This window comes from Camelus dromedarius, chromosome 36 (genome assembly GCF_036321535.1).
Source record: "Camelus dromedarius isolate mCamDro1 chromosome 36, mCamDro1.pat, whole genome shotgun sequence".
Lineage (NCBI taxonomy): Eukaryota > Metazoa > Chordata > Mammalia > Artiodactyla > Camelidae > Camelus > Camelus dromedarius.
The window spans coordinates 667818-692144 of NC_087471.1; the positions used below are offsets into that span (position 1 = coordinate 667818).

The window sequence follows — 24327 nt, forward strand, 5'->3', positions numbered from 1 at the left end:
TCAGGGAGACCTTGGCAGGTGCCTCTCGAGCACTTCGCTGTTAGTGCAGACGAAGGACCTGCCCACTTTTCCCTTTGGAAGTTAGAAGCGGTTTCTGCCAACACCTGGTGGTGAAGGGTCCTGGAGGCCGAGCACAGGCGTTGGCTCAGACACCGGGGGCCCATGTGGCTTCCAGAGCAGGCTGCACATCGAAACACCAGGACACGGGAAGGGATCTCTGCAAAGAAGCAGTGGAGCCACCTCTGCCCGACGTGGGAAAACCAGAGGCCCTCAAACTAAGGGAGGGGAGGTTTGAGAACGCCCTCGCGGCCCTGGGACAGTTACCTGGGGGTTCCGGAAGGCGGGAAGCCCTGCTTGGATCTCCTCTGCTTCTCTACTGCAGAGCCGCCCTCACGTTGACCTTCCAGCGGCTAAGGCCCTCCCTGGGAATGAGCTCAGTGGGGGCGCCAGACCTTCAGATGCCATCACACCCCAAAACGCAGAGCCCCACCTCGTTGGAGAGTGGTCTGTGCACCTCTGAACCAAACTGAAATGTCATAAAACTTCACTGAATCCTCACGGGAAGCTGTTGTCAATTAGCCTCGTTTGATCTTAATTATATACTTAAATATTCAAATACTTTTAGTTTAGACTCAGTTTAGTGAAAGCCACTCCTACCTTGGTAGTGGGACCTGCGTCACCGTGGACATCACAGGAGGCCTATGGGTCACGCCACAGGTCGGGGGGGCACCCCCAGGTCGGGCGGGGAGGGGCCGTGGGGGGCCTGGCGGTGGGGCTCTCCACGCGACTCGCTCTGTGCTCCCAGGTTGGCATCTCTCAGCTCATACACACCAGTTTACTTTGGGTGGTTTAGACAGTTACGTGTAAACTCTGAATTTGAAGCCAGACTCAGAAGTCCACGTGCTTGTCCTTGCTCGTCGTCCTTCGGTCTTAGTAGAAGTTGATTCGGCTTTCACAGGTTTGCCTGCTGTCCTCCGCTGTCTCTACGCTCAGGCGCTCCCTGGGGGAGTGGCCGCGTGGGCCGTGCACGGCCTGTCCTGTTCTTCCTTTGGTGGCTGCGTGCGGGGTCCCCGAGCTCCCCACCTATGGGCCGTCTAGACTGGGTTTCTGGCCCTGGCCCTGGCGCCAGGGGATCCCCTCCAGGAAGTGCGAGTACTTCCCACACATCACTCCAGAGCTCACCGAGGAGGGTTCAGAAGTCGGGTGGGCGTTACTCAGTTTCCATCCCATTTTCTGGACCTGACGCAGTCCTCCGTGTCTCTCGGCAGCTGGGCATAAGGGTTTGCCAGCCCCTGTGCGATGGGCGAGGATGAACTGGTGAGCGTCCCGAAGTGTCTTGAGACTTCCAGGTGGAAGTGTTTGGATCTGTGTGTGACCGTGACCCTTGAATGACTGCGGGGCCCGGGCACTGAATTTCCCTCCCCAGTTAGCTGCAGGCAGAACCGCTCCCTAGGGTCCCCAGAAGCATTTAGGATTTAGGAGCGTGGCTTGTGTTGAGAGGTCCGTTCTGGGCCCTCCTGCACCAGCCGTCCACGTGTTCCGGCATTTGTGGCTCCTTTCTCCAACCTGTTGTCGCTGTGGCTCTTGGGTGCTGTTCCTTCACCAGTGGACACCTCTCCTCTTGTCTTTCCGCAGGCGTTCATTCGGCGCACCCTGCCTGGGCTCCGGCCTGGCTCGCGGCTGAAGCCTGAGAAATGGACGTGCCCACGGCGCCCTCTAGTGGATTCTGGCGCTAACCGGCTGCGCGCTTCCAGCGGTGACGATGGTGCTCGTGCCGCGCCCCAGGCCCTACTCGTCCAACGAGACCCTGTACGAACATTACAACTACGTGGGCAAGCTGGAGGGCAGGCTGAGGGATGCCCCCGAGGGCAGCATGCTCACCACCGTGCTGTTCTTGGTCATCTGCAGTTTCATTGTCCTGGAGAACCTGATGGTTTTGATCGCCATCTGGAAAAACAATAAATTTCACAACCGCATGTACTTTTTCATCGGCAACCTGGCCCTCTGCGACCTGCTGGCCGGCATAGTGTACAAGGTCAACATTCTGATGTCGGGCAAGAAGACGCTGAGCCTGTCTCTGACGGTCTGGTTCCTGCGGGAGGGCAGCATGTTCGTGGCCCTGGGGGCATCCACCTGCAGCCTGCTGGCCATCGCTATCGAGCGGCACCTGACCATGGTCAAAATGAGGCCTTACGACGCCAACAAGAGGCACCGCGTCTTCCTCCTGATCGGGATGTGCTGGCTCATCGCGTTCTCACTGGGCGCCCTGCCCATCCTGGGCTGGAACTGCCTGCAGAACCTCCCCGACTGCTCCACCATCCTGCCCCTCTACTCCAAGAGGTACATCGCCTTCTGCATCAGCATCTTCACGGCCGTCCTGCTGACCATTGTCATCCTGTATGCGCGCATCTACTTCCTGGTGAAGTCCAGCAGCCGCCGAGTGGCCAGCCCCCACAACTCGGAGCGGTCCATGGCCCTGCTGCGGACCGTGGTGATCGTGGTGAGCGTGTTCATCGCCTGCTGGTCTCCACTCTTCATCCTCTTCCTGGTGGACGTGGCCTGCAAGGTGAAGGAGTGTGCCATCCTGTTCGAGGCCCAGTGGTTCATCGTGCTGGCGGTGCTCAACTCCGCCATGAACCCGGTCATCTACACGCTGGCCAGCAGGGAGATGCGGCGGGCCTTCTTCTGGCTGGTCTGCGCCTGCCTGGTGCGGGGCCGGGGTGCCCGCTCCTCGCCCACCCAGCCGGCTCTCGATCCAAGCAGGAGCAAGTCCAGCGGCAGCAACCACAGCAGCCCCTCCGCAAAGAGCAAGGAAGACCTTCCCCAGGGGGCCGCCGCGCCCTGCATCACCGACAGGAACAAAACCCTGCAGAACGGGATCTTCTGTAAATGAAGGCACTGGCCTTGAGGAACAGGGGCTCCTCGTGTGTCCACAGGAGAAGCGGCAGCCGGTCCTGCAGCCACGTCCTTACGGATCGCATGCCTCACCCACGGGGCCCCTTCCAGAGCTGTGGCTCAGGAAATCTGCTGACAGCCTGCCTGGTCTGGACGTCTCTTGGGGGGGGGGGCAAGGGATCAGAACCCACTTCAGTGTAGACAGCGCACCTTGCCCGTTTAGGCTAGAGAGTCTTCCAGACATACGAAGCTGCTGTCATTGGCCGCTTTGCCCTGAGTCCCACTGGCCGCTGGCCGCAGGGCCTGGGGAGGGGAGGTCGTGGACCACACAGTGGACAGTACGTTTCCCAGATCATCAGGATGGTGTCTGGTGACTTTACACTACATTGACTGCGCACAGAATGGACGCTGTGTGTTTGCCATTTCTGTGTTCCGTAGCACTTGTGTTTCAAATGTCTGCCGTCGGTACACACGTGAGCTGCAGTGCGTGTGGTATTGATGTCACAGGGGGAACAGGTCCGCTTTGACTGAGCCCCCAGGTATAAGCAGGTGCAAGGACGCAGCTGGGAAGCAGGTGGACACGCCGGCCCCAGTCTCTTCAGACAGAGGTGCAGTCTCACGCTGAGCAGGGTTTGAAAAGCCCAAGTCCCCGAACAGGGCTTCTCGTCCCAGGCTTGTCTCAGATGTGTGAGGCTGACCCCACGCTGTCCTGAGGCCTGTCCCTGATGGTGTCTGGAGGACCCTGGGGAGAACAAGCCAGTCCTGTGGGCGTACGCCCTCCAAGGGGAGCCCTGCTCGTCCTCTGTCACGGGTCCCTGCAGAGTCGGAAGCCAGTCCAAGCGCCAAGTTAGCCAGATGATGTGGTGGTTTTGGAAAAGCCAGCCAAGGTATCCCAGGGGCCTGTGCCCCAGACCAGCCAAGAAGAGAACCCACGAGGGGGAGGCGGAGGACAGAGCCCGGCCCGGCCAGCTTTCCGACTCGCACGGACCAAGGGTCTGCTCACCGTAATGGGAAGATTCTGTTGAATTAAAAGAGATTTCAAGACGACACTAATTCTATGGTGAGTCGAACCTGTATCAGGGAAGCATGAGGTCAGGAGCCCCCTGTGGTCACAGCCGAGCAGCCGGGGCCGTCGGCAGTGTCACGACTCCCCAGAGCTGGCCCCGACCGTGACTCTTAGAGCCGTTTAGTTGTGCCCTGGCGGTCTGCACGCTCTTCAGAGCAGGGTGGTGATACTGTAACTTCTTTTTCTGCACAGGTGTGCCCTGCATCACTCTGTTTACCTTATGAAGGGGTCCCTTAGCAGGTGTCTTTGTACAGCCATCCCCAAGGGCGCAGCACAAATGGATGAAAAATAATACACAGATCTGCAGAGCTGTCGTGAGCATGTCGTTCACATGCTGAGTTTTTTGTAAAGACAACAAACAATAAAAAAGAAAAATTTTCCAGAGGAGTCTTACCTGGGTAAACCTCGCATCAGAACCCCCTGCCGTTTTTAGGTTCAGCGAGGATTTTGCCTGAGCAGAGACTACGGGGGCAGTCTCAATACACGAACGGCTTTTCAGCGAGAAGGTGACTTGTCTCTGTGATCTGATGCAAGCTCCTCTTTATTAAGGAACATCTCCGTGGGTCCTGAGTGACCATGTACCAGCCGACATCTTTGTTAATTTTTGTTACCAGTAGGAGAAATCCTGTTTGCAAGGGGACGTTCATCGGTGGCATTTTCTGAGGACTTCTTTACATCACTGAAAAGGAACTTACTCTTTTGTCCGACAGCATGAGAAACCCCAGGACACGTCCAGAAAAGTTAAGCATTGAGATACGGGGGTAAGAAAGAGAAGAACGTCTCAGAGAGCCGAAGTACTGGGCGCTGCGTTTTGACTAAGGTGGTGGAGTGACTTAGGAGCTGTTTAAGTCGGTTCCGAGGCGCTTGGCGGGCCCCAGGTCTCTGGCACTAATGTCGATAAGCCCGGGCACCACGGCCCCAACTTGTTTTGAGACAGCGCAAAACTTTCAGTCAACCTGAAAGAAAAATACTCGCCGAAAAGTGACTGCGTTTATTTGATACATGCGAGAAGATAATCAAATTTAGTACCACTGTGTACGTTCCCAGCTCGCTGGCCGGAGAGCCCTTAGAAGTTGAGGGTCAAAGCCGCAGAGAACTTGGGCGTTAGGCCTCGTTCAGTCAGTAACCTTTACCGTGTCCCGTGTGTGTTTGTTAAGGAAATAAAGCCAAAAGCCTTTGTACAGGCTCATTGCGGGCAGTCCCTGTAGGGGGCTGTGTACCCCGGGGCCGCCCTTGGTGATGTGCGAAGTGGCAGCGTGACTTCTCACCTGGGGCCCGTGTTCCTCCAGGAATTAAACCACTTTTAGAAGTCGGGTAACATTCTCTCCACACTGCCCGCTGGCAGCGCTGGTGTTTGGGGCACTTCGGTGTACTGGGTGCCGTGCCACCCGTCTGGGCAGGTCAGTGGAGAAGGAGGTCAAGAGCCTGACCCTTTCAACAGGAGAAGGTGCTAAGCCAAAGGTCAGACAAAAGAGATGGGCGGCTGGCCCTGCGCCGCCTGCTGGAACTGAAGCAACGGGAGAGGCCAGGTCAGAGCTGACCCTCCTCCAGCTTTCTCCTTTACAGATGGCGAGTGTTCGCCTCTCCACCGTACGTTCTGCCGAGAAAGAGGCCGGGGTTTGGCGTAACTAGCTGGTGGGGACATTCACGAACTCTGCCCAGCACAACCAGGGGCCGCAGCCTCCTGCCTCCTTTGATCCTGCCCAAGGCAGAGTGGGCAGAGGTAGCAAAAACCCCGTCAGAAACGGCCTTGCCAAGCCGCCGTGTTCATTCCACACTTGCGGTGGCCCCGGCGGGGCTCTGCAGGGATTGTCTTCTAAGACGCCTCCTGGGGATAATTGAGGAAGTCTGCTTTCTAGGGAGGGTTTAGAACGCCCCTTCGCTCCTGTGCGAGGCAGTACAAGAGCCACCACCCACACGAGAGCTTTTCCACGGTGCTCCTTATTGCCCACGGACGCACACTGACAGTCACGTGCCATCGGACCACTCAGAGGACGGCTGTTTCTCTCCACCCTCGACCTGTGGTTCCCCTGCACCGGTAAAGAACCTTCCCCAGACACGGAGCAAGGTGTACTTGATAGAAAACTGCTAATTCAGTCACCGAGCCCATGCTTTTAAATTGTGTCTACGAGTGCAAAACCTCAACACCCAAAGGGTTTTAGTCGAATATCAGAGGGTTTGCTACACAATCAGAAATGCACACACCACTGTTCTGAAGATGAAGGCACGTTTTCTGATGAGCAGTGGTAACCGGGAGGAGCGCAGCATTGCCTAGGAGGGCGTGACCGCCCTGCTCCTGGGCCCAGTGACGACCACAGCGATGCCACGTGGCCTCTGCACCCGGCTGCCCCGGCAGGGCCGCGTGTGCCCGGCGTGGCACCGGGGCTCGCAGCTGGACGCCGCGCCATTTACCTAGCCAGTTCCCTTCACCCACTGTTTCGTCAGACCTCCCAGATGTTGGCCAAATAACGGAGGCTTTATTATTTTTCGTAGAACAGAGATGAGAAAACTCGAAACTGGGTTTTGTACCTCCACTCCTCAGCGATGTCCCCATGCCCATAATGTCCCAATACCAACGTAGAATGTGGTAAATCGCCAGTAAACCCAGACAGAGACCTTTGCAGTAATTCTTTTCTGTTTCACACAAGTTAATGGAAAATAAAACACAAATTTTTCAAATATTTATCAGTGTGTATAATTTGCCATCCAAATGCTTTTTTTAAAGTAATAAATGCCTCGTCATTGCACGTTAAATTTACACAGCGTTCTCTCCTAATCATGGACTTAAACATCAGATTTTAATGCTTATTTAATTCTGGATACAAAGAAACATTCATGTACTTGATTTTACAATATTTATTCTGGAACAAGTGATGCTCAAAAGTCAGATGAACAAAGAACATTTCCACTTGCAACCAACACACGGTTGTTACTTTAAAAAGTTAACCCAGTGTTCAAAGATGGATTTGTTCATTGATTTCTGCCTTAACTGTCGCTTGAGTCAGTGGTTAGAAACTTCGGTTGCGGTAACAATGTCCCAGACGAGTGTGAGTTAATTCCCTCAAACACCCGGGGCCGCAGCGCGTGTCACCGTGTACGTGCTTTTCCACCCAGAGCATTTCAAACCACAAAGTAGAAACTGACTTGAATGAGACTTGGTTTCTGGCGCTTTCTGCACTGAGAACGGCCCTTGCAGCCCTGGGGAGGGAGCCCTGTGTGTCTGGGCCCACGAGAGCCGTTGTCCTGGCACCCGTGAACGCGGGAGGGCCTCTGACCCTCCAGGCCGGCGGAGCCCTTGCACGCTCCCCGGGAACCACACAGCTCCCGCCTCATGTGAACGCACGTGGAATGAGGCCAAGAGAAGGCGGGTTAGGAAAGCGCCCAGCAGTGCCGCGTCCGGGGCTGCAGCGGGAAGACAAGGCGTGGTCCCCAGGCGTGCCTGGCGGGCGGCCTCCCGCGACACCTGCCCCGGCCTGTCTTTGCACACTGCTGGGTGAACACAGGACGTAGGTCTCAACTTGCTTGCCCTGCCGTCCCGTCCTCTCCTTTCCTGTCTTCCACTACTGTCTTCTCTTCCCTTTTGTCCCTTTGTCACTTCCCACAGTGGCCCCCGGTGACCCCCTTATCCTGTTCCTGCCGCATCCAGGGCCCTCCTCCCTGTGCCTGTGGACGCCAGGACGTATCAGTCCCCAAACTCACCATTTGTACAACTTCCTGGTTGTCATTGTTAAAGTACCAAAACCCAGGGAGGAATCCGGAGCTGCAAGTCGCCCAGCCAGCCTGCACGGGCACACACACACACAGAAACGCACAGCCGTTGTGATCAGTGTGGGCGTCGGCGTGCGTGTGTGCGTACACACGTACGGAGAAGCACATTCGTCATGATCAGCAGGGGTGTGTGTGTGTGTGTGTGTGTGTAACATACATACACGTATGCAATTGATACTCACAAGGCCTGGTATAAAGTTGCAATTTTTCTGGCTGCTAGAAAACGTGCCAGTTTTAAAACTGCATTTGTTGCTTGCAAACTTATAAATGTGTATAAACCCCTTATAAATAAACCGTGGCCGGCAGATGGCACTTTTATCTGCCAGCAATGAGTGCATGGAGTTATAAATGCTTAGTAATCCTCCACTTTTAAGCTCGCAGCATGGACCCTGGCATCTGTGACATGAAAACGTAACTATAAATCAGAGGGGAAAATCACCAGTGAGAGACAGGTAAGGACTAGCTGTTCACACCTGGTGGTGGCTCTCAAAGTCCAGACCACCTACGGCCACCACCCTCTGTTAGAAATGCAGGTTCTCCAGCCCCATGCAGACCCACTGAGTCAGGAGCTCTGGGGACGACCCCGATGGCTCTGATGCCTGCCTTTCACCCCAGGTCTGCTCATGAAGGCCTGTCTCTCTGCCCAAGGACTCAGGGCTTGCTGTTCACAGGACCCGCGAGGACACTGGCCGGAAAGAGCCTTCTACCAGTGCTGCCCTGGGTGAGGAAGTGTCCAGCTCGCTCCCCGCCCAGCAGGCTAGCTCCGAAGCGTGTCCAGCCCTGCCTCCCGCAGCCCCCAGTGCAGTCAGTTACCCACGCCTGCTGCCTTGCGTGTCACGCCTTCCTTATCAGCTTCCCTCCCTTCCTCACCCCGGGGTCATCACCCTGAGAACCTGCGTCCACTCACAGCCTCCCTCAGGATCTGCTTCTGCGGAACCCCAAACTCAACAAAGGGATAGAAACACTTCCTCGTTCGTGTGAACGACTCACGCCTTTATGCATTTTGGGAAAAAAGACGGAGCATAAATGCAACCCAAGGAGGGAAGCACCACGTATCGTTTTCCATCGGGGGCTGAGCTTTCTATCCAAGCCCTAAAGGACCCTGATAAGTCCTGCGCTCTGTCCTGATTCAGCCGCTGACTGTCATCACCCTCTGGCAAGTCAATCAGCTCTAATTTCCTCACTGAAAAACGGGTCCCTTCAGCTGTACGCTGCCCAGACGCCCCCTTGCAGTGTCCTCTGGGGAGCAGGGGCAGTTCTGGGTTTACAACATGTGCCAGTAAAGGAGTTTCTCCATTTGTCTTTCCCAGAACCAACGGAAAGTCTCAGTACAGAACCAGAGAATATTATTCTGAAACCCACGGCCAGGATTTGTCTGTGTCCTGCAGTCTTTCCAGACTCTCCTACCCAGTTCCAGCCAGGCTGCCTCCATCCCCAGAAAGGCATTTTGGGATATGCGCTTAGCCAGTAAGAGAGCACAGATGTACACTTTGGAGAGTGAAGCATCCCGGGAGACAGCTGTCCTGCAGGCTTGCACACGGTCACCAGCCCCACACCCTCTCATGACAGGGACCGCACAGCCCGGCCATGCGGGCGGCGAGCCAGGGCTCAGAGGAGCCCAGCACGCAGCTCGAGGCCACGTGGTTCTGCGCGTGCCAGAGCCAAGGCTGCTGCCCGGGGAGCAAGGACCCAAAGAAACGCGTGACTGGCCTCCGCGAGGTGACTGACTCAGAGAATAAGGACCAGGACGCTAGTTTTAAAGTGTTACGTATGCAAAGGAGCCACCCCGGCATCACATCGACCTGCACGGAGAGGGCCATTGCAGGGAGCGGCCGTCTGCAGGACGGCAGGCTGGACTCAGCCGGGAGTCGGGGCCCTTTGGGGGCCGCACAAGTGCTGTTCCATCCACTCCCCCAGGCCTGTCTCGCCTACCACCGCGTCATTCCGCCCGCACACGGCTGGTCACTTTCTGCGCTCTCGGGGCCTGTTCGTCGGCCCCCCTCCATCAGGAGACCCCCAGCTGGGCCTTCATCCGTCGACCCCCACACGTGAGACACATGAAGCAGAATCACTGGGCAAATAACAGCAAGGCCAGGCGGGCTCCGGTCCCCTGGCCTCTCAGATAGAAGAGGCCCGGGGGCGGCAGCTTGCTTGAGCCTGGGGCTTAGCTGGGGAGTTACCTGAATCCGTCTCTCTGACTGTCCACCTGCTTCCACTGGGAGCTGCTCGGGTCCCCTCGGTGGTCAGGCCGCAAAGCGGACTGAAACCAGGGACGCGCAGCCCCGCGGGAAGCCCCGCGGGCTCTGAGCAGAGGAGGCTGTCACGGGAGAGCACAGCTCATCCACAGAGGATGGTGCGGGGGGGGGCGTTGGCAGGCAGACCTCCATGGCCACTTGGCCGAAAGGGCCATTACAGGACCTCTGGGCCCGCCTTGCTCTCCCAGCAGACACAGGGGCCTGGGGCAAGCGGCAGGGGGGCCTCGAGAGGGGCCGCAGGTCCCAGCGCACTCCGCGGGGCCGGGTGGCCGGCCGGGCGCACAGTGACCAGCCCCGGGCGGCCCTGCCCGCGACCGGGCAGCTCTGAGCCGGGCGGGGGCAGCATCTGCACCTCAGTCTCCCCACCTGAGGGCGAGGCCGCGTGCTGCCCGGCACAGGGCGCCTGAAGGAGGGGATGCGACGGCCCCAGTGAGCAGTCACATGCTTTACGAATGGCAGGAAACCAGGACTCAGAAATTTCTGCCACCTGCTGCATCTCACATCTGCTCCGAAGGCCACAAAGGAGGGCCAGGTTGTCCCACTGGCACTGTTCCAGGGGACGCAATCTTGTAATCTGAGTTTAAAAATATGTATTTTGAATTAATATTGAAACAAAATCCGATCCCCCAATACTTTTAATTTTCTAAATTGATTCTCATGCAAAAAAAAAACAAAACAAAACATATATCGCTTATCAGCACTGAGATCAACACCGACTTCAGAGCAGAGAGCTAGTGAAATTGCAGATGACCGTTTCTTACGGCCCCAAGAGAAAAAAGCAGATCAAACGTTGAAAGGCTCTTGGTTCTTAACTCTTGTTTCCTGCTTTGCTTTGCCCTTTACGTGAGCATCTTGGCCTCACGCAGTGGGGCGTACAAGACTGTTGAACGAAGTCCTTTCATCCACTTGTGTATGTGTGTACAGCTGCACACAGAGAAGGATCATGCATCCCCAGGGAGGTCAGACGCTTATGTACATCTGCAGGGCTGCAGGGCTGCAGGCCTCCGAGAGACAGCGTGCCGGGCAGCTCTCATGTCCCAAAGTCTGTGTCACCACAGGGCAGGAGCCCGACCCAGTTGCTGCCCTGCGTCCCTGTTCAGTCCCCACCGCTTCTGGATAACTTGGAGCAGAATATCTGTGTGCACCTGACCCCAGGAGCACGCCAGGAAGGGGCAGCGTGGGCTATGTAAGTGTCAGACCTGCCTGGTCACTGGAGAACATCCTAGAAGACTGAAGCCACAGCCGACTGGATTCCTGGGACCCTCAAGGGGGAGGAACTCCACAGAAGGCCAAGACGAGGCCCTGGCCCTGCCCCGACCCATCCTCACTCAACAGCTCTTCCCTGTCCTCCGTCCCGGCCACACACACCCTAAAAGTGGACGCAGGGTTCACAGGCCCAGCATTCTAACTTGGAGGAAGTTTTTTTTTTTTGCTCATCAGAGTTTTAAAAATCTACCCTTAACTCCTCATCCTAGAAGCATCTAATGTACTGCTGCCCAGCACTAAGTGTGCGGGCAGTGTCTCCGTGCTGCGGGAGGAAGGGGAGCCGCACGCAGTGGGATTTCACGGGACAAGCGCCAACGTTGTAGCACCAGCGGGAAGGTGCCAACGAATGAATGAATCGTCCTCTCTTTTAAAAGACATCTGTTAAAGCACATGGTGATCTCAAGCCAGACTTTTTTTTTTTTTTAAGTTATAAACGTTGTCAACGTCCTCACACCAAATGAAACAGTAGGAAATCTGAGTATTTTATCTGGAAGGGAGGAGCCAGGACAGGCGCGCACCCTCTCCTTGGAGCAGCTGGGAAACCTGTTGTAGCGACAAACAGTCACTCCACCCACTAACCTCTCCAGAAGCGGGACCTCGAACTGATCCCCAAAACTCCTGCGTCTGGCCCCTCGCTTCCGGCCAAGCTGAATCAGCCACGGCTGCTGGAACGTTCCCAGGCCTGACTCTAAGCGCGTGTCTGTACCTGTCTTCCCGGCACAGCTCCTGCACGTGCTTTGTCCTCTACTGAATGTAAGCGGGGCCGGGGGGCAGTTTCACTAGCAGGTCCTGAAGCAGCCTGTTAGCTACAAGGATGTACAAGCCCCCAGCTGCCCCTCCACACAGCCTGGTTTTGTCATCATACAGGTAAAAACGAAGGAAGCCTTTACCAGCCAAGATCTTGATCAGTGAGGCTTATTTTATGCCACATTTGGCAGTAAGGTGAATCCCCAAGAACCCCTGGACCACCAGCCAGGGTCATGGGAGACAGCATCCCTGTGCTCAGCGCTGCCCGATACAGCCGGAGTGACGAACGCCTGCTCTTCAGTGCAGCGGCACGAACACCCTGGTCCCGGAAACGCCTTGCACGCGGGTGTGATGCACACAGCCTGGGAGGTGTCGCCAAGGAGGAGGGACAGCCGCCAGAACCAGCACTTCACAGCCCTTTCCATGCAGAGCTAGGCGCCTTATGCTACGATAATTCCAAGCGCTTATCACCGACCCTCCCGCCGCTTCTGTGTTGTGCTTAGTGGGTAACACCTGCCCAGTGGACTTTCCCTGTGGAATGGGTCAGTTGACTAACATTTTTGCCCGGACAACTACAGTCAAACTTTTTTTTTCGTTAAAAACAGACAGCACAGAACATTAGTCTTACATCTTTCTGGGTCTTAAAAAATATAAATATAGAGGGACAATTTGTACAGGCTGTATAGGTATGTACACCTTCATATGCACATGAGAATTCGGAACAAGTTTATAAAACTTGCATTTTAGGGAGGCTTTCCTCCTGGGGCGTTTGGAGGAAGCTCAGAGCCAGTGGGCAGCTGCTCGAGCTCCTGTGGCCCGATTACCCATCTACCGAGAAGAACTGAGTCCGCTTGACCCCAGGCGCAGTGTCGGGCAGGGCAGCTGGTGGGTCACGGGTTCCTTCCCACCGGCTGCTGGAGGCAGAGCTCGCTCCCGGCGGAGACGATGGGCAGGCTGTTCTCCAGGTGGTGGGTGATGAGGTGGCTGATGCTGTCAAAGATCCTGTCCTTTGTCCGGATCTGCGAAGGGTGCAGGGGGAGGTTAGCATGACCCAGGGGCAGAGGAAAGAGAACAGAAGTGGACGGGCAGCCTCCTTAGGGACCCGGGGCTCCCCAGCCTTTCAGAGATGGTATCTGCCCAGTCCCAGGTCACTGTCACTGGCCACTCCGTTGTCTGTCCACCCTTCTGGGACTGAGCCATGACCGCCCCCGTCTTCAGCACCAGGGGCTTTGGTGAGCTCCCCGCCTCCCGCCAGCCTCCTCTCTCCTGCGCCCCTCCTACCCTCATCGGATGCATCCCAGAAACCACTGTACCACCCAGCGGCCTTTGCGCAGTGGTCTCCGGCCCAGGACGTGCTTCGTCCACCCAGGAACCCGGCTCAGTCTCCACGTCAGCACCGTCAGGCCGCCTCCCTTCCTCACCACGCTTTCCAGGCCGGCCCCCCGCATCCTGCACTCCTACCAGGAGGGAGCCCACAGCTGTGAGGAAGGCTCCAGGCTCCCCCTGGAGGGCGACCCTGGCTGGGATGCAGGGGCGGCGCTGCGCGTCCCTGGCCACCGGGTCTAGAGGCTGGTACGGTGCCTGTCCATGGACCTCTCCTGAACAGACGAAGGCCTGACATGGGCTGGGGGCACGGGAGGAGCGCTGCCGCTTCCCTGTGCTCGCTGGGCTGTGCCCTGCTCCCGGGGGGCCGCCAGCACCCCTCCCCCCTCCACCCCGAGCCAGTACATTCATGGCACAGCCCACACGTGGAGGAGGCGGTGTGAGGTCTGGCCAGGGGCAGTCTCCCGGTGTGCTCCGGACAGAGCCCCGGGGTCCTGCCCCTTTGAGAGGGAGCAGAGGTGGACAGGGAGCAGGCCCCTGGCAACATGCACTCACCCTCCAGGCCATAGAAGGCCCTCACATTGGGTCTGGGGCGCCTGGGCACCGCATTCTCTCTCCAGCCTTATCCCTGAGAGCCCACCCCTCCCTTGGGGCACCAGCTCTCCCCCGCCCCTCCCTCAGGGACCTGAGGGCATGTCTATAACCCACCTTACTTGTCCCAATGCTCGTCTTTCCTCAGGTTCTTAATCTCACCCCCCTCCCCTAATGTGGTTACTCTTGTCCCTCCCTCTCCATCAGCCCACCAACAGGATGCCCATCTCTGAACCTTCAGGCCAGGTCTCACCCTCTGCCTAACTCTGTGCTCCAGGGATGCATGTCAGAGGCCCCTGCCCAGGACATCGGATGTGGGCTCGGCCAGTGGAGGCCAAAGGCAGCAGCTAGAGCTTTAAAAAGTCAGGACGTTTTCCTCTCCTGGGATCCAACTCTGCTGCAGGACCCCCTCCCCACCCGTTTCTGTAAGCACCAGAGCCAAAGAGGGGCTTCCTGGGCCATGAGGTCCCCTGACTCTTGGGCCTTGAGCCCCAGTAAGGATGTAACCTGATGGGCACATTCAGAAAAAACCTTTTTGCAAAATTTTCTGGCAACTTTCATTTGAGGTTGTTTAATCCTCCTGGAGCTCCTTAGAGTTCCCCACCCAGAAGGACCCCCTGGGTAACACGACAGCCCCCTCCTCGGAAGCTGAGGGCGCCCAGGACTGCAGCTTGAGCTTAGTATTGTTGGGGTGTTGCCTTTACAGTGACCCCTCAGTCCCACTTCTTAATGATGGACACTCATTTACGTTCTGGGGCACTAGGGGAGGGTGGAGAAGGGTTACGACCAGGAGGTGCCTCGGACGGCGCTGTAAGCCTGGGCTCACCCTGCAGTCACCGAGGAGCCTTCAGTAACCCCGTGCCCAGGCCGGCTCCATCAGGAGCTGGGCTGGGGCCCGGCACTAGTGTGTCCTGTGTCCCCTCTGCGATTCCAACATGCTACCCAAGCTGAAGACCACTGGTCAGTGTTTCAGCAGCATGTATGCCGGCCAGTATAAACACACACATGCGAGCAAAGGCGCACAGAAGGGGAAGTCATGTAAAGAAATAGTTTACTTCACTCCTGTAAATACTGGCTGAAATTCTGGTCTGGCTCCTGCCCAGAGAACCTCACAGAGCTACCTGTGTGGACTCACCTGCTGTGTGCTGGAAATGACAACGGCTTTTGATTTCAAAAGCCCAGCAGCCCAGACAGACCTTGGACAGGGATTCAGGGATTCTGCTACATGGAATGCTAACCCCAGACAGCTATGTGAGGCTCTGCATAGCAAAACTCATATTAAAATGAGGCTGGAAGGCTTTGTTTGAGTCAGGCCACAGGAGAATAGACTAAAATATACATATATTAAGAAGAAAGAGCTGAAATCAACAATCTAAGCTTCCACCTTAGGGATCCAGAAAAGGAAAAGCAAGTTCAGAGAAAGTAAAAGGATAATTTAAAAATAAAATAATAAAAATGAGAGCAGAAATCAATGAAACTGAAATAGGAAATCAACACAGAAAACCAATGATTCCCAGAGCTAGTTCTTTGAAGAGATAAATGAAATCAATAAGCTTCTAACCAAGCTAAATAAGAAAAAAAGGAAGGAGACATAAATTACTAATACCAGAAATGAAACAAAGGGCCATCACGATAGATCTTACGAGCATTAAAAGGCTAATAAAGGAATATCATAAGTTACCTGAAGCTTTCCCACTGAGACCAGCAGCAAGGCAAGGAGGTCCCACCTTGCTACTCCTTTTCCACATCACAGTGGAAGACCTAGCTAATGCAATAAGCCAGGAAAAGGAAATAAAATGTACGCTGATTGGGAATGAAGGCATGAAACTGTCTTTGCTCACAGATGATATGATTGTCTATGAAGAAAATCCAAAAAAAAACAGTAAGAGCAACCAAAAAAAAAAAAAAAAAAACCTCTTGGAACTTAATGATTGTAGCAAGGTTGCAAGATAAGAGGTTAATGAGGTTAATACACGAAAGTCAATTGCTTTTTTATATATAAGCAATGAATAAGCTAAGTTTGTTAAAGACATGATAGCACTTATATTAGCACTCCAAAAGTGAAATACTTAGATATAAATCTCACAAAATATATGCACAATTACATGAGGAAAACTACAAAATTATAATGAAGGAAATTTTTTAAAACTAAGTAAATGAAGAGATATTCTGTATTGACGTATAGGGAGATTCAATAATGTCAAGATGTCAGTTCTTCCCAACTTGATCTATAGATTCAGTGCAATCTCAATCAAAATCCCATCAAGTTTATATTGATAAACTTATTCTAAAGTTTATATGGAAAGGCAAAAGATCAAATATAGCCAACACAATATCGAAGAAGAATAAAGTTGGAGGACTAATAATTCTCAACTTCAAGATTTACTGTAGAGCTGCAGCAATCAAGGCAGAGCGGCGTTGGTGAAAGAAGAGACAAGTAGATCAACGGAGCAGAACAGAGAGCCCTGAAATAGACCCACGCAAATACAGACAACTGATCTGGAACAAGGACACAAAGGCCGTACAACGGAGGAAAGATCGTCTTTTCAACAAGTCATGCCGGGACAACTGGACATCCACACACAAAACAATAAACCTAGACACAAGCGTTACACGCTTTACAAAAACTGACTTAAAATGGACGATGAACCTAAAGGTAAAATGCAAAAGTCTAAAAATATTGCAAGGTAGCACAGGCGAAAACCGAGATGGCTGGGGGTTGGAGGGTGCCTTTTTAATGTATGACATCAAAGACACAATCCATGAAAGGAGGCAATGAAAAGCTGGACTTCGTTAAAACTAAACATGTCTGCTCTGCCAATGACACTGTCAAGAGAATGGGGAAGACATGTCACAAGCGGGAAGGAAACATTTGGCAGAGACGTCTCTAATAAAGGACTATTATCCAGAATATACCGAGAACTCTGGAAACCAACAATAGGAAAGCAAACGACCAGATTTTAAAGTGGGCTCACGGTGAAAAAGAACATGAAAATGAATACATGTATATTCATGTGTGACTGAAGCATTGTGCTGCACACCAGAAATTGACACAACATTGTAAACTGACTGTACTTCAATAAAAAAATAATAATAAAATGGGCCACATCAAGACTATACAATGGGAAAAACCACCTCTTCAATAAATGCTGTTGGGAAAACTGGACAGCTAAGTGCAAAAGAATCAGACTGGCAGACCGGCCTCTTTCCAATTTGAAATTAAGATGCCATCCAGGTCCTTCCTAAACCCAGTGGCCACAGTGCCAGGTCCACATCAGCCCACGGGACCGCAGTGCCAAGAGTTACACTTGGAATCTTGCACACCAGTTGCTTACACTTCCAATCAACACCTTGCCCCACATGAGCTCTCATTTTCCATCCAAATTGTGAGCCTGACCTTGGATCCCTGCTCAGCTGGGGTCCTGGACAGATTTCAATCTACCCCTTCTACCCCGTGCATGCCCACCCCCATCCCCACCACCAGCCATATCCAGGGTGAAGGGGACACTTTTGGGCTCCCTGGCCCCGGGTCCTTCTGGGTCTAGCTTCCCTTCCTTTCACAGTTCCAAGGCACCAAGAAGCCTGAATCATCTCTAAGTTTGCCCAAGAGTCAGTAAATTCGGCTTCTGACAATAGAAAAGAAAAAAGGTGGGAGGCTGACCATGGTGACCAAGAGGGGAATTCACAGGAAATGATCCTCAATCAGGGTTTCTTCAGAGCCAGGACAGGGAAGCACAGAAACACTGTGAACAGATTAGCTCCAAGCTCCCCCAGGGCAAGACAGCACTGATAAGGAAGGTTCGATATCAAATACTGAGCGAGGAAGAGACTAAAATGTACCTGTGTGTTTTAATTTCTTTAATTTTACGTCTTTGATAGAAAATAGAGATGGAGGAACAGCTGATGTTTTATATCATTAAATGATTCTAGTTTTTAACAGGAAAACCATGAGTAAAGAAATTCTAGTTTAAAATGTAAGGCTGAGTATAGGCATTGTCCTGTGCCATCTTCATCAACCCCAGGGAAAAGACAGTAGAGGAATACACTTCGAAAGCGAAAGAGAAACCGGTGGACTGCCAGAGGAGGCTGTAACATCAGCACACTGTGGGCCAGTGGAGAAGATGGAAGCCTGTTGAAATAAAAGAGCGAGGAGGAGGGTGGCCTAGAATGGAGCGAGGAGGGCGGATCCTGCAGTTGAGGGCAGAGATGCGCCATGGTGGGAGGTTGAGCAGTTAGGCTGCCCGGAAGACTGCTCCGAGGAGGAACTGAGCCAGCATCTCCACCACTCCCTCCTTTCCCTTTGTCTCCTTACAGCCAAACTAGCATTTTACCTTCAGGGAAGAAGCCAGAGAATGTTTTTCCAAAGAAATTAAATAAAATGCCTGGGGAAACTTAAAGCTATAAGAAGGTAATGGTGATTCCGAGTAAAGTGCCCCTGGGAGGCACCCAGCCTTAGAGTCCAAGCCCCCTTCTCCTCTTCTCAACCTACTATCCTCTAATCTGTCAGCAAACAGCTCCCCCCTCCTAATCGCCTCCATCCTGTCCCCAACCCCTGCCCCACCCACCACACACACTCACAGTCTCAATCAGCCCATAGCAGCAATGCTGGGAAAGACTCCAGGGAAAGAGACCTAAATGTATCACAGCACAGGAGACTCACCCCAGGAAATCGATCCAGTCTCTTCTTCTTTTATATCTTTTATATCTTAAAAATGCCATGAAAAGAAAAATCATGGTGAGCAACAAACACCTGACCCCAGAAAATAATTTGAAAAGTAGACAAACTATTTAAAACAACTCATGTTAATAACATCAAAAGTAAAAGTATACTTTTCTTTTAACCATTAAAAAGAACAAGATGCACAAAAAAAAAAAATCAGAAGACAACAAATTTTCCTTTAGAAATTTAATACACAATTTATAAAATTTCATATATATAAAATTTGGAAGGTCATCAAGGAACGCTTTTAGAACATAGAGCAAATTTTCAAAGAACTGGAAACTTGCAGATAAGATGAGAAAGAGGGTCAGGCCAAGAGTCCCCTCAACCGGGTGTTCCAAAAGGAAGCCATACAGAAGGCAAGAACTTATCAAAGAAAAAATACGGGGAAATTGGTCTGACGTAAGAAAAATTAAAATTTTCAGAGTGAGTCGGTTCATCACATCCCTGGGAAAAATGAATGAGAAAAGGCACACACTTAGATTCATAACTATGTCACTGAAGAAGATAAAGAAAAAAGAACACACTAAAAATGTTCAGGAGGGAAAGAAAAAGGAACCCACAAAAGACCAAGAATCAGAGCAGCCGCGCTGCAACCAACCCTAAAGTGAAGCAAAGCAACTTAAAAATATTTTCAGACGCGTCGGGATGAGAAGGTTCACGCCCGTGCGCCAGCTTGGAGGAAGCACCCCAAAGAAAAGTGCGTGAAAACCACAAAGGAGGAAGACACAGTATGCACAACAGGCTGAAACTCGCCCAGGACGCCGCTGAAAATGTGTCCTTAGAACGATGGGTTTGCTTTAGAAATCTGTTAAGCCCACGTTAGAACAGGAAATCAGACTGTCTTTATGTGTGTTCCAGAAATAGATGGAATGAGCTAGATGATAGAAATAACATGGTGAGGAAAACTTAGGTCTCTTGTCTCAAGAAGAAAGGCAATTAGAAACTTGAAGATTAACTTATTTTAAAGTAATTGTATAAAATAATATGAATATAATGTAGTGTTGGGCCTCAGACAGAAATGTAATATCTGTATAACATTCTTGCCAATAACAGCACAAAGGAGGTGGGGGGGGCAAAGCTGCATCAGGCTAAGGAAATAATGTCAGAAAGTAAGGTAATAATTACAACAATGCATTGTTGTATTAATAGATTTAATATGTATAACAATAATGCCACACAAAGGGGGTATGTTCTCTGACCAAAATGGAATGAAACTGGGAATCAATAGCAGGAAAAATGTCAGAAGCTCACAAATAGGTAGAAGTTCAACAACAAAATCCTATATAACCAGTGAGCTAAAGAGACATCAGGAGGGAAATAAGAAAACATTTTAAATAAATGAAAAGGAAGACACAACAGTCCAAACTTATGGAATGCTGTGAATGTCCATATTAAGAAAGAAAAAAATCTCAAATCAGTAACATAACCTCCCACCTCAAGAAAAAAGAAGAGCAAACAAAACCTAAGACAAGCAGAAGAAAGAATCAGGGGATTTGAAAATAGGACAATTAAAATTACTGAGTTTCAGGAGCAAAGGACAAAAGATTGAAGAAAGTGAACAGAGCCTAAAGGACCTGTGGGATACCAGAAAACAGACAACTTATGCATTGTCAGAGTGCTAGAGGGAGAAGGAAGAGAAAAAGAGAAATTCATTGAAAAAAGTGACAGAAATTTCCCCAATTTGATGGAATACATAAATATAAACATCCAAGAAGCTCAATGAACTCTAAGAAGGATGAATGCAAAGAGATCTACACCAAGACACATTATAATCAAACTGTCAAAGCCAAGGACAGAGAGAAAATCTTGAAAGCAGCAGGAAAGAAGAGACGTGTCATATACAAGAGATCTTCAATAAGACTGTCAGCACATTTCTCATCAGAAACTCTGGAGGTCAGAAGACCGTGGCTAAATATATTTAAAAGCGAAAGGAAAAGAACCCTGTCAACTAAGAATCTTACTTCTGACAAAACTATCCTTCAGAAATGAAGGAGAAGTTAAGACATTCACAGATAAATGAAAGTTGAGGGCATTCATTTCCACTAGACTTGCCCAGCAAGAATGCTAAGAGGAGTCCTGCAGGTTGAAACGAAAGCCACTGGACAGTAACTCAAAGCTATATGAAGAAATAAAGATCACAGAAGAGGTAAAACCGTGGGCAATTATAAAAGCTAGTATTATTGTGACTTCAGTTTGTAACTTCACATTTTGCTTTCTACATCACTTAAGAGACTATTGCATTAAGATTGTTAGTTTATGTGTTTAGGCACACCACGTAGAAAGATGCAATTCTGGAACATCAGCAAGTGAAAAGAGTGGGGACAGAGCTGTAAAGGAGCAGAGATTTTGCATGCTACTGAAGTTAAGATGCTACAAATGCAAATTAGAATGTTGTAACTTTAAGATATTAAATATAATCCCCTGGTAACTACAAAGAAAAGAGAGAGAGAAAAACACTAAAGGAAGTGAGAAGGGAATTAAGACATTTCACTGCAAAAAATCATCTAAACACAAAAGGAGAGAGTAATGCAAGAAATGAAAAACAAGAAAGCATACACATATATGTATTTTATAGAATACAAATAGCAGAATTGCAGAAGTGAGTCCCTTCTTATCAGTCATTACTTTGCATGTAAATGGATTGAACTGTCCAATCAAAATACAAAGATGTGAAGCACAGAGTTTTTAAAAAGTGTTGAAAGATTCAATTAAATGCTGTCTACAAGAGACTGATTTTTAAATCCTGAGATGCAAACAGGTTGAAAGTGAATGGACGGAAATTCCACGCAAACAGTAAGCCAAAGGGAGTGGGCCTAGCTCTGCCAATGTCAGACAAAACAGACTTGAAATCAAACAAGTTTACAAGAGACAAAGAAAGACGTTCTATACTAAGAAAAGTTTCAATACACCAGAAAGATAGAACAGTTATATACACTCGCACATCTAAGAACAAACCATCAAGATATGTGGTGCAAAAATGCACAGAATTGAAGGGAGAAGTAGTTTTCCAGTAGTCGTTGACGACTTCAGTACCCGACCCTTAGTAATGGTAAGGAAGGGAACAGAAGACTTGAACAGCACAAGACACCAGCTAGATCACAGACCATACGCAACACTCTCACCATGGAATGAATGTACACTGTTCTCAAGCACACGTGGGATGCTTTCCAAGACAGACCGTATGTTAGGCCACACATTAAGTTTCAATGGATTTTAAAAGATAGATGTCACACAGGGTACCTCCTCTGACCACAGCAGGATGAAGCTAGATATTAATGAAAGAAAACTGTAGAGCTTTAAACATTTACATTAAAAAAACTAGAAAGATCTCAAACCAACAACCTACCTTCACAACTTAGAAATAAGAAATGAGAAAAAAAAAAAAAACTAAGCAGAAGGAAAAAATCATAATGATTAGAGCAGATGTAAATGAGATTGAGGAGGGAAACACAGCAGGGAAAAGGCAATGAAACCAAAAGGTGTTTCTTCAAAAAGATCCACAAAATTGACCGATCTTTAGCGAGACTAAGAAAAAAAAGTTTCAAAATTGCTAAAATCAGAAATGAAGTGGCAAGATTAGGACTGATTCTACAGAAGTAAAAAGCGTGTAAGAGTTCTGTGAACAACAGCTGCAAACTGGATAACCCGGATGAAACAGACAGATCCCTAGAAACACAACACCTACCGAGACTAAGTCACAGAAAGTCAGAGGACTCACACTTCCTGACTAAGAGCTCACTGCAAAGCCACAGTCACCAAAACCGTGTGGTGCTGCTGTGAAAACAGCCACACAGGCCGAAGGAACAGAACAGCGAGCCCAGAGACAAACCCTCATGCACATGGTCACATGGTTTTAGGCCAGGATGCCAAGACCACTCACCGGAGAAAGAACAGTCTTCACAACAACTGGCGCTGGGAAAACTGGCTATCCACATGCAAAAGAATGAGGTTGCACCCATAGCTAACACAACAAACAACAGCTAACCGAAGTGGATCGAAGCCCTAAATGTAAGACCTCAAACTTTCAGAAGAAACAAAAGGCAAAAGCTTCAAGACCTTGAATCTGCCATGATGTCTTGGATATTACACCAAGCGAACGGGCAACTGAAAAAAATACAGACAAACTGGATTTCATGAAAATGTTTAAATGTGATGCATCAAAAGATACTGTCAACAAAGTAAAGAGGCAACACAGAGAATGGAAGAAAATATTTGTAAATCATATTTTTAAGAAGGAATTAATAACCAAAATATGTAAAGAACTCCTAAAACTCAAAAATTAAAAAAGCTTAAACAACTCAAAAAATGGGCAAAGAACTTGAACTGACATTTCTCTAACAATATTCAAATGGTCAACAAGCACATGAAAAGATGCTCAACAAAACTGATCATTTGGGAAATGCAAATCAAAACTAATGTGAAATAACGTCTCACATCCATAGGAAAGCTACTATCCCCCCCCCCCAAAAAAAAACCAGAAAATAACTGTTGGCAAGGATGTGTAGAAATTGGAACCCCTGTGTACTGTTAGGGGAACATAAAATGGTGCGGCCGCTGTGGAAACACGTATGATGAGTTCTCAAACAAAATATGAAAAATGAATTCCCACATGATCCAGCAAATTCACTTCCGGATATATACTTAAAAAACTGAAAGCAAGTCCGGATGCGATATCGGCACCCTTGTATTCACAGCAGCATTGTTCACAGTGGCCAAAACGTGGACGCAGTCCAAGTGTCCGTCAGCTGATGAATGGATACGCAAAACACGATATATTCATACAATAGAATATCATTTAGCCTTAAAAAGGAAGGAAATTCTGACACAGGCGACAACGTGGATGAAACTCGAGGGTATGATGCTAACTGAAATAAACCAATTACAAAGAGATATATACTGCATGATCCCACTTACGTAAGGCACTTAGAGTAGTCAAAATCGTAGATACAGAAAGGGAAGTTGCGGCTGCCAGGGGCTGGGAGGGTGGGAAAGGGGGGTTATTTCTTAACGGGTATAAGGTTTCAGTTCTGCAAGATGAAAAGAGTTCTGGAGATGGACAGAGGTGGTGGTCACCTAACTGTATGAAAACACTTAATATCACTGAACTATACACGAAAAAGTGGTTAAGATGGTAAATTTTATATTATAAATATTTCACCACAATTTAAAAAAATTGAAGGAGGAAAAAAATAGGCAAAGGATCTGAGCAGACATTTCTCCAAAGAAGAGACATAAATGGCCCATAAGCATGTGAAAGGACGCTCAACGTCATTAGTCATTACGGAAAACACAAATCAAAACCGCGGTGGTTTACTGCTTTACACGCACTGGAGTGTCTAGAATCAAAAAGCCAGGTGAACCCTCCATGCAGGCAGCCAGCAAACCCCCCCCCCGCCCCCGAGCAGGATGCAGCTACGCAGGCAGCAGGATCTCCGCGATGGTTCAGCCGAGATGCGTCGCCTGAACCCAGTAATGAGAAACGTCAGACAACCCGGGCTGAGAACTGCTCCAGGCTGCAGGAGAGTGAAGACACGGGGCAACTAAATGCAGCTCGTGATTCTGAGCTGGATCCTTTCGAGACAAAGAACCTTCTGGGGGCAACTGGTAAAGCCCCGGTTAGGTGGGGAAGGCCCTTGTTTGCAGGAATTCACACTCGAGTACTCTGCGGGGTGTTGGAATATCTGAGCGGCTTA

The 24327-nt window shown here is 50.5% G+C and overlaps 2 protein-coding genes across 3 annotated transcripts in view; one reads left to right on the forward strand and one right to left on the reverse strand.

Annotated features, from left to right (window-relative positions):
* The first annotated feature begins 1643 nt into the window (after positions 1 to 1643).
* Positions 1644 to 6642, forward strand: S1PR3 (sphingosine-1-phosphate receptor 3). The gene is made up of 2 exons (XM_064482422.1): positions 1644 to 3955; positions 4154 to 6642. Exon 1 carries the CDS (start codon positions 1763 to 1765, stop codon positions 2891 to 2893), a length of 1131 nt encoding a protein of 376 aa, XP_064338492.1. The 5' UTR covers positions 1644 to 1762; the 3' UTR covers positions 2894 to 3955; positions 4154 to 6642.
* A 16-nt stretch (positions 6643 to 6658) lies between these two features.
* SHC3 (SHC adaptor protein 3) overlaps positions 6659 to 24327 on the reverse strand; it is a 139747-nt gene continuing 122078 nt past the window's right edge. For both annotated transcript variants that reach the window (XM_031442060.2, XM_064482421.1), the window contains exon 12: positions 6659 to 13016. In XM_031442060.2, the coding sequence (XP_031297920.2) occupies positions 12888 to 13016 (129 nt within the window). In that variant the 3' untranslated portion in view covers positions 6659 to 12887. The remainder of the gene's footprint in view (positions 13017 to 24327) is intronic.

What these genes read in the sequence shown, in the direction of transcription:
- S1PR3 (XM_064482422.1), top strand. Translation starts at nt 1,763, where the DNA reads ATGGTGCTCGTGCCGCGCCCCAGGCCCTACTCGTCCAACGAGACCCTG.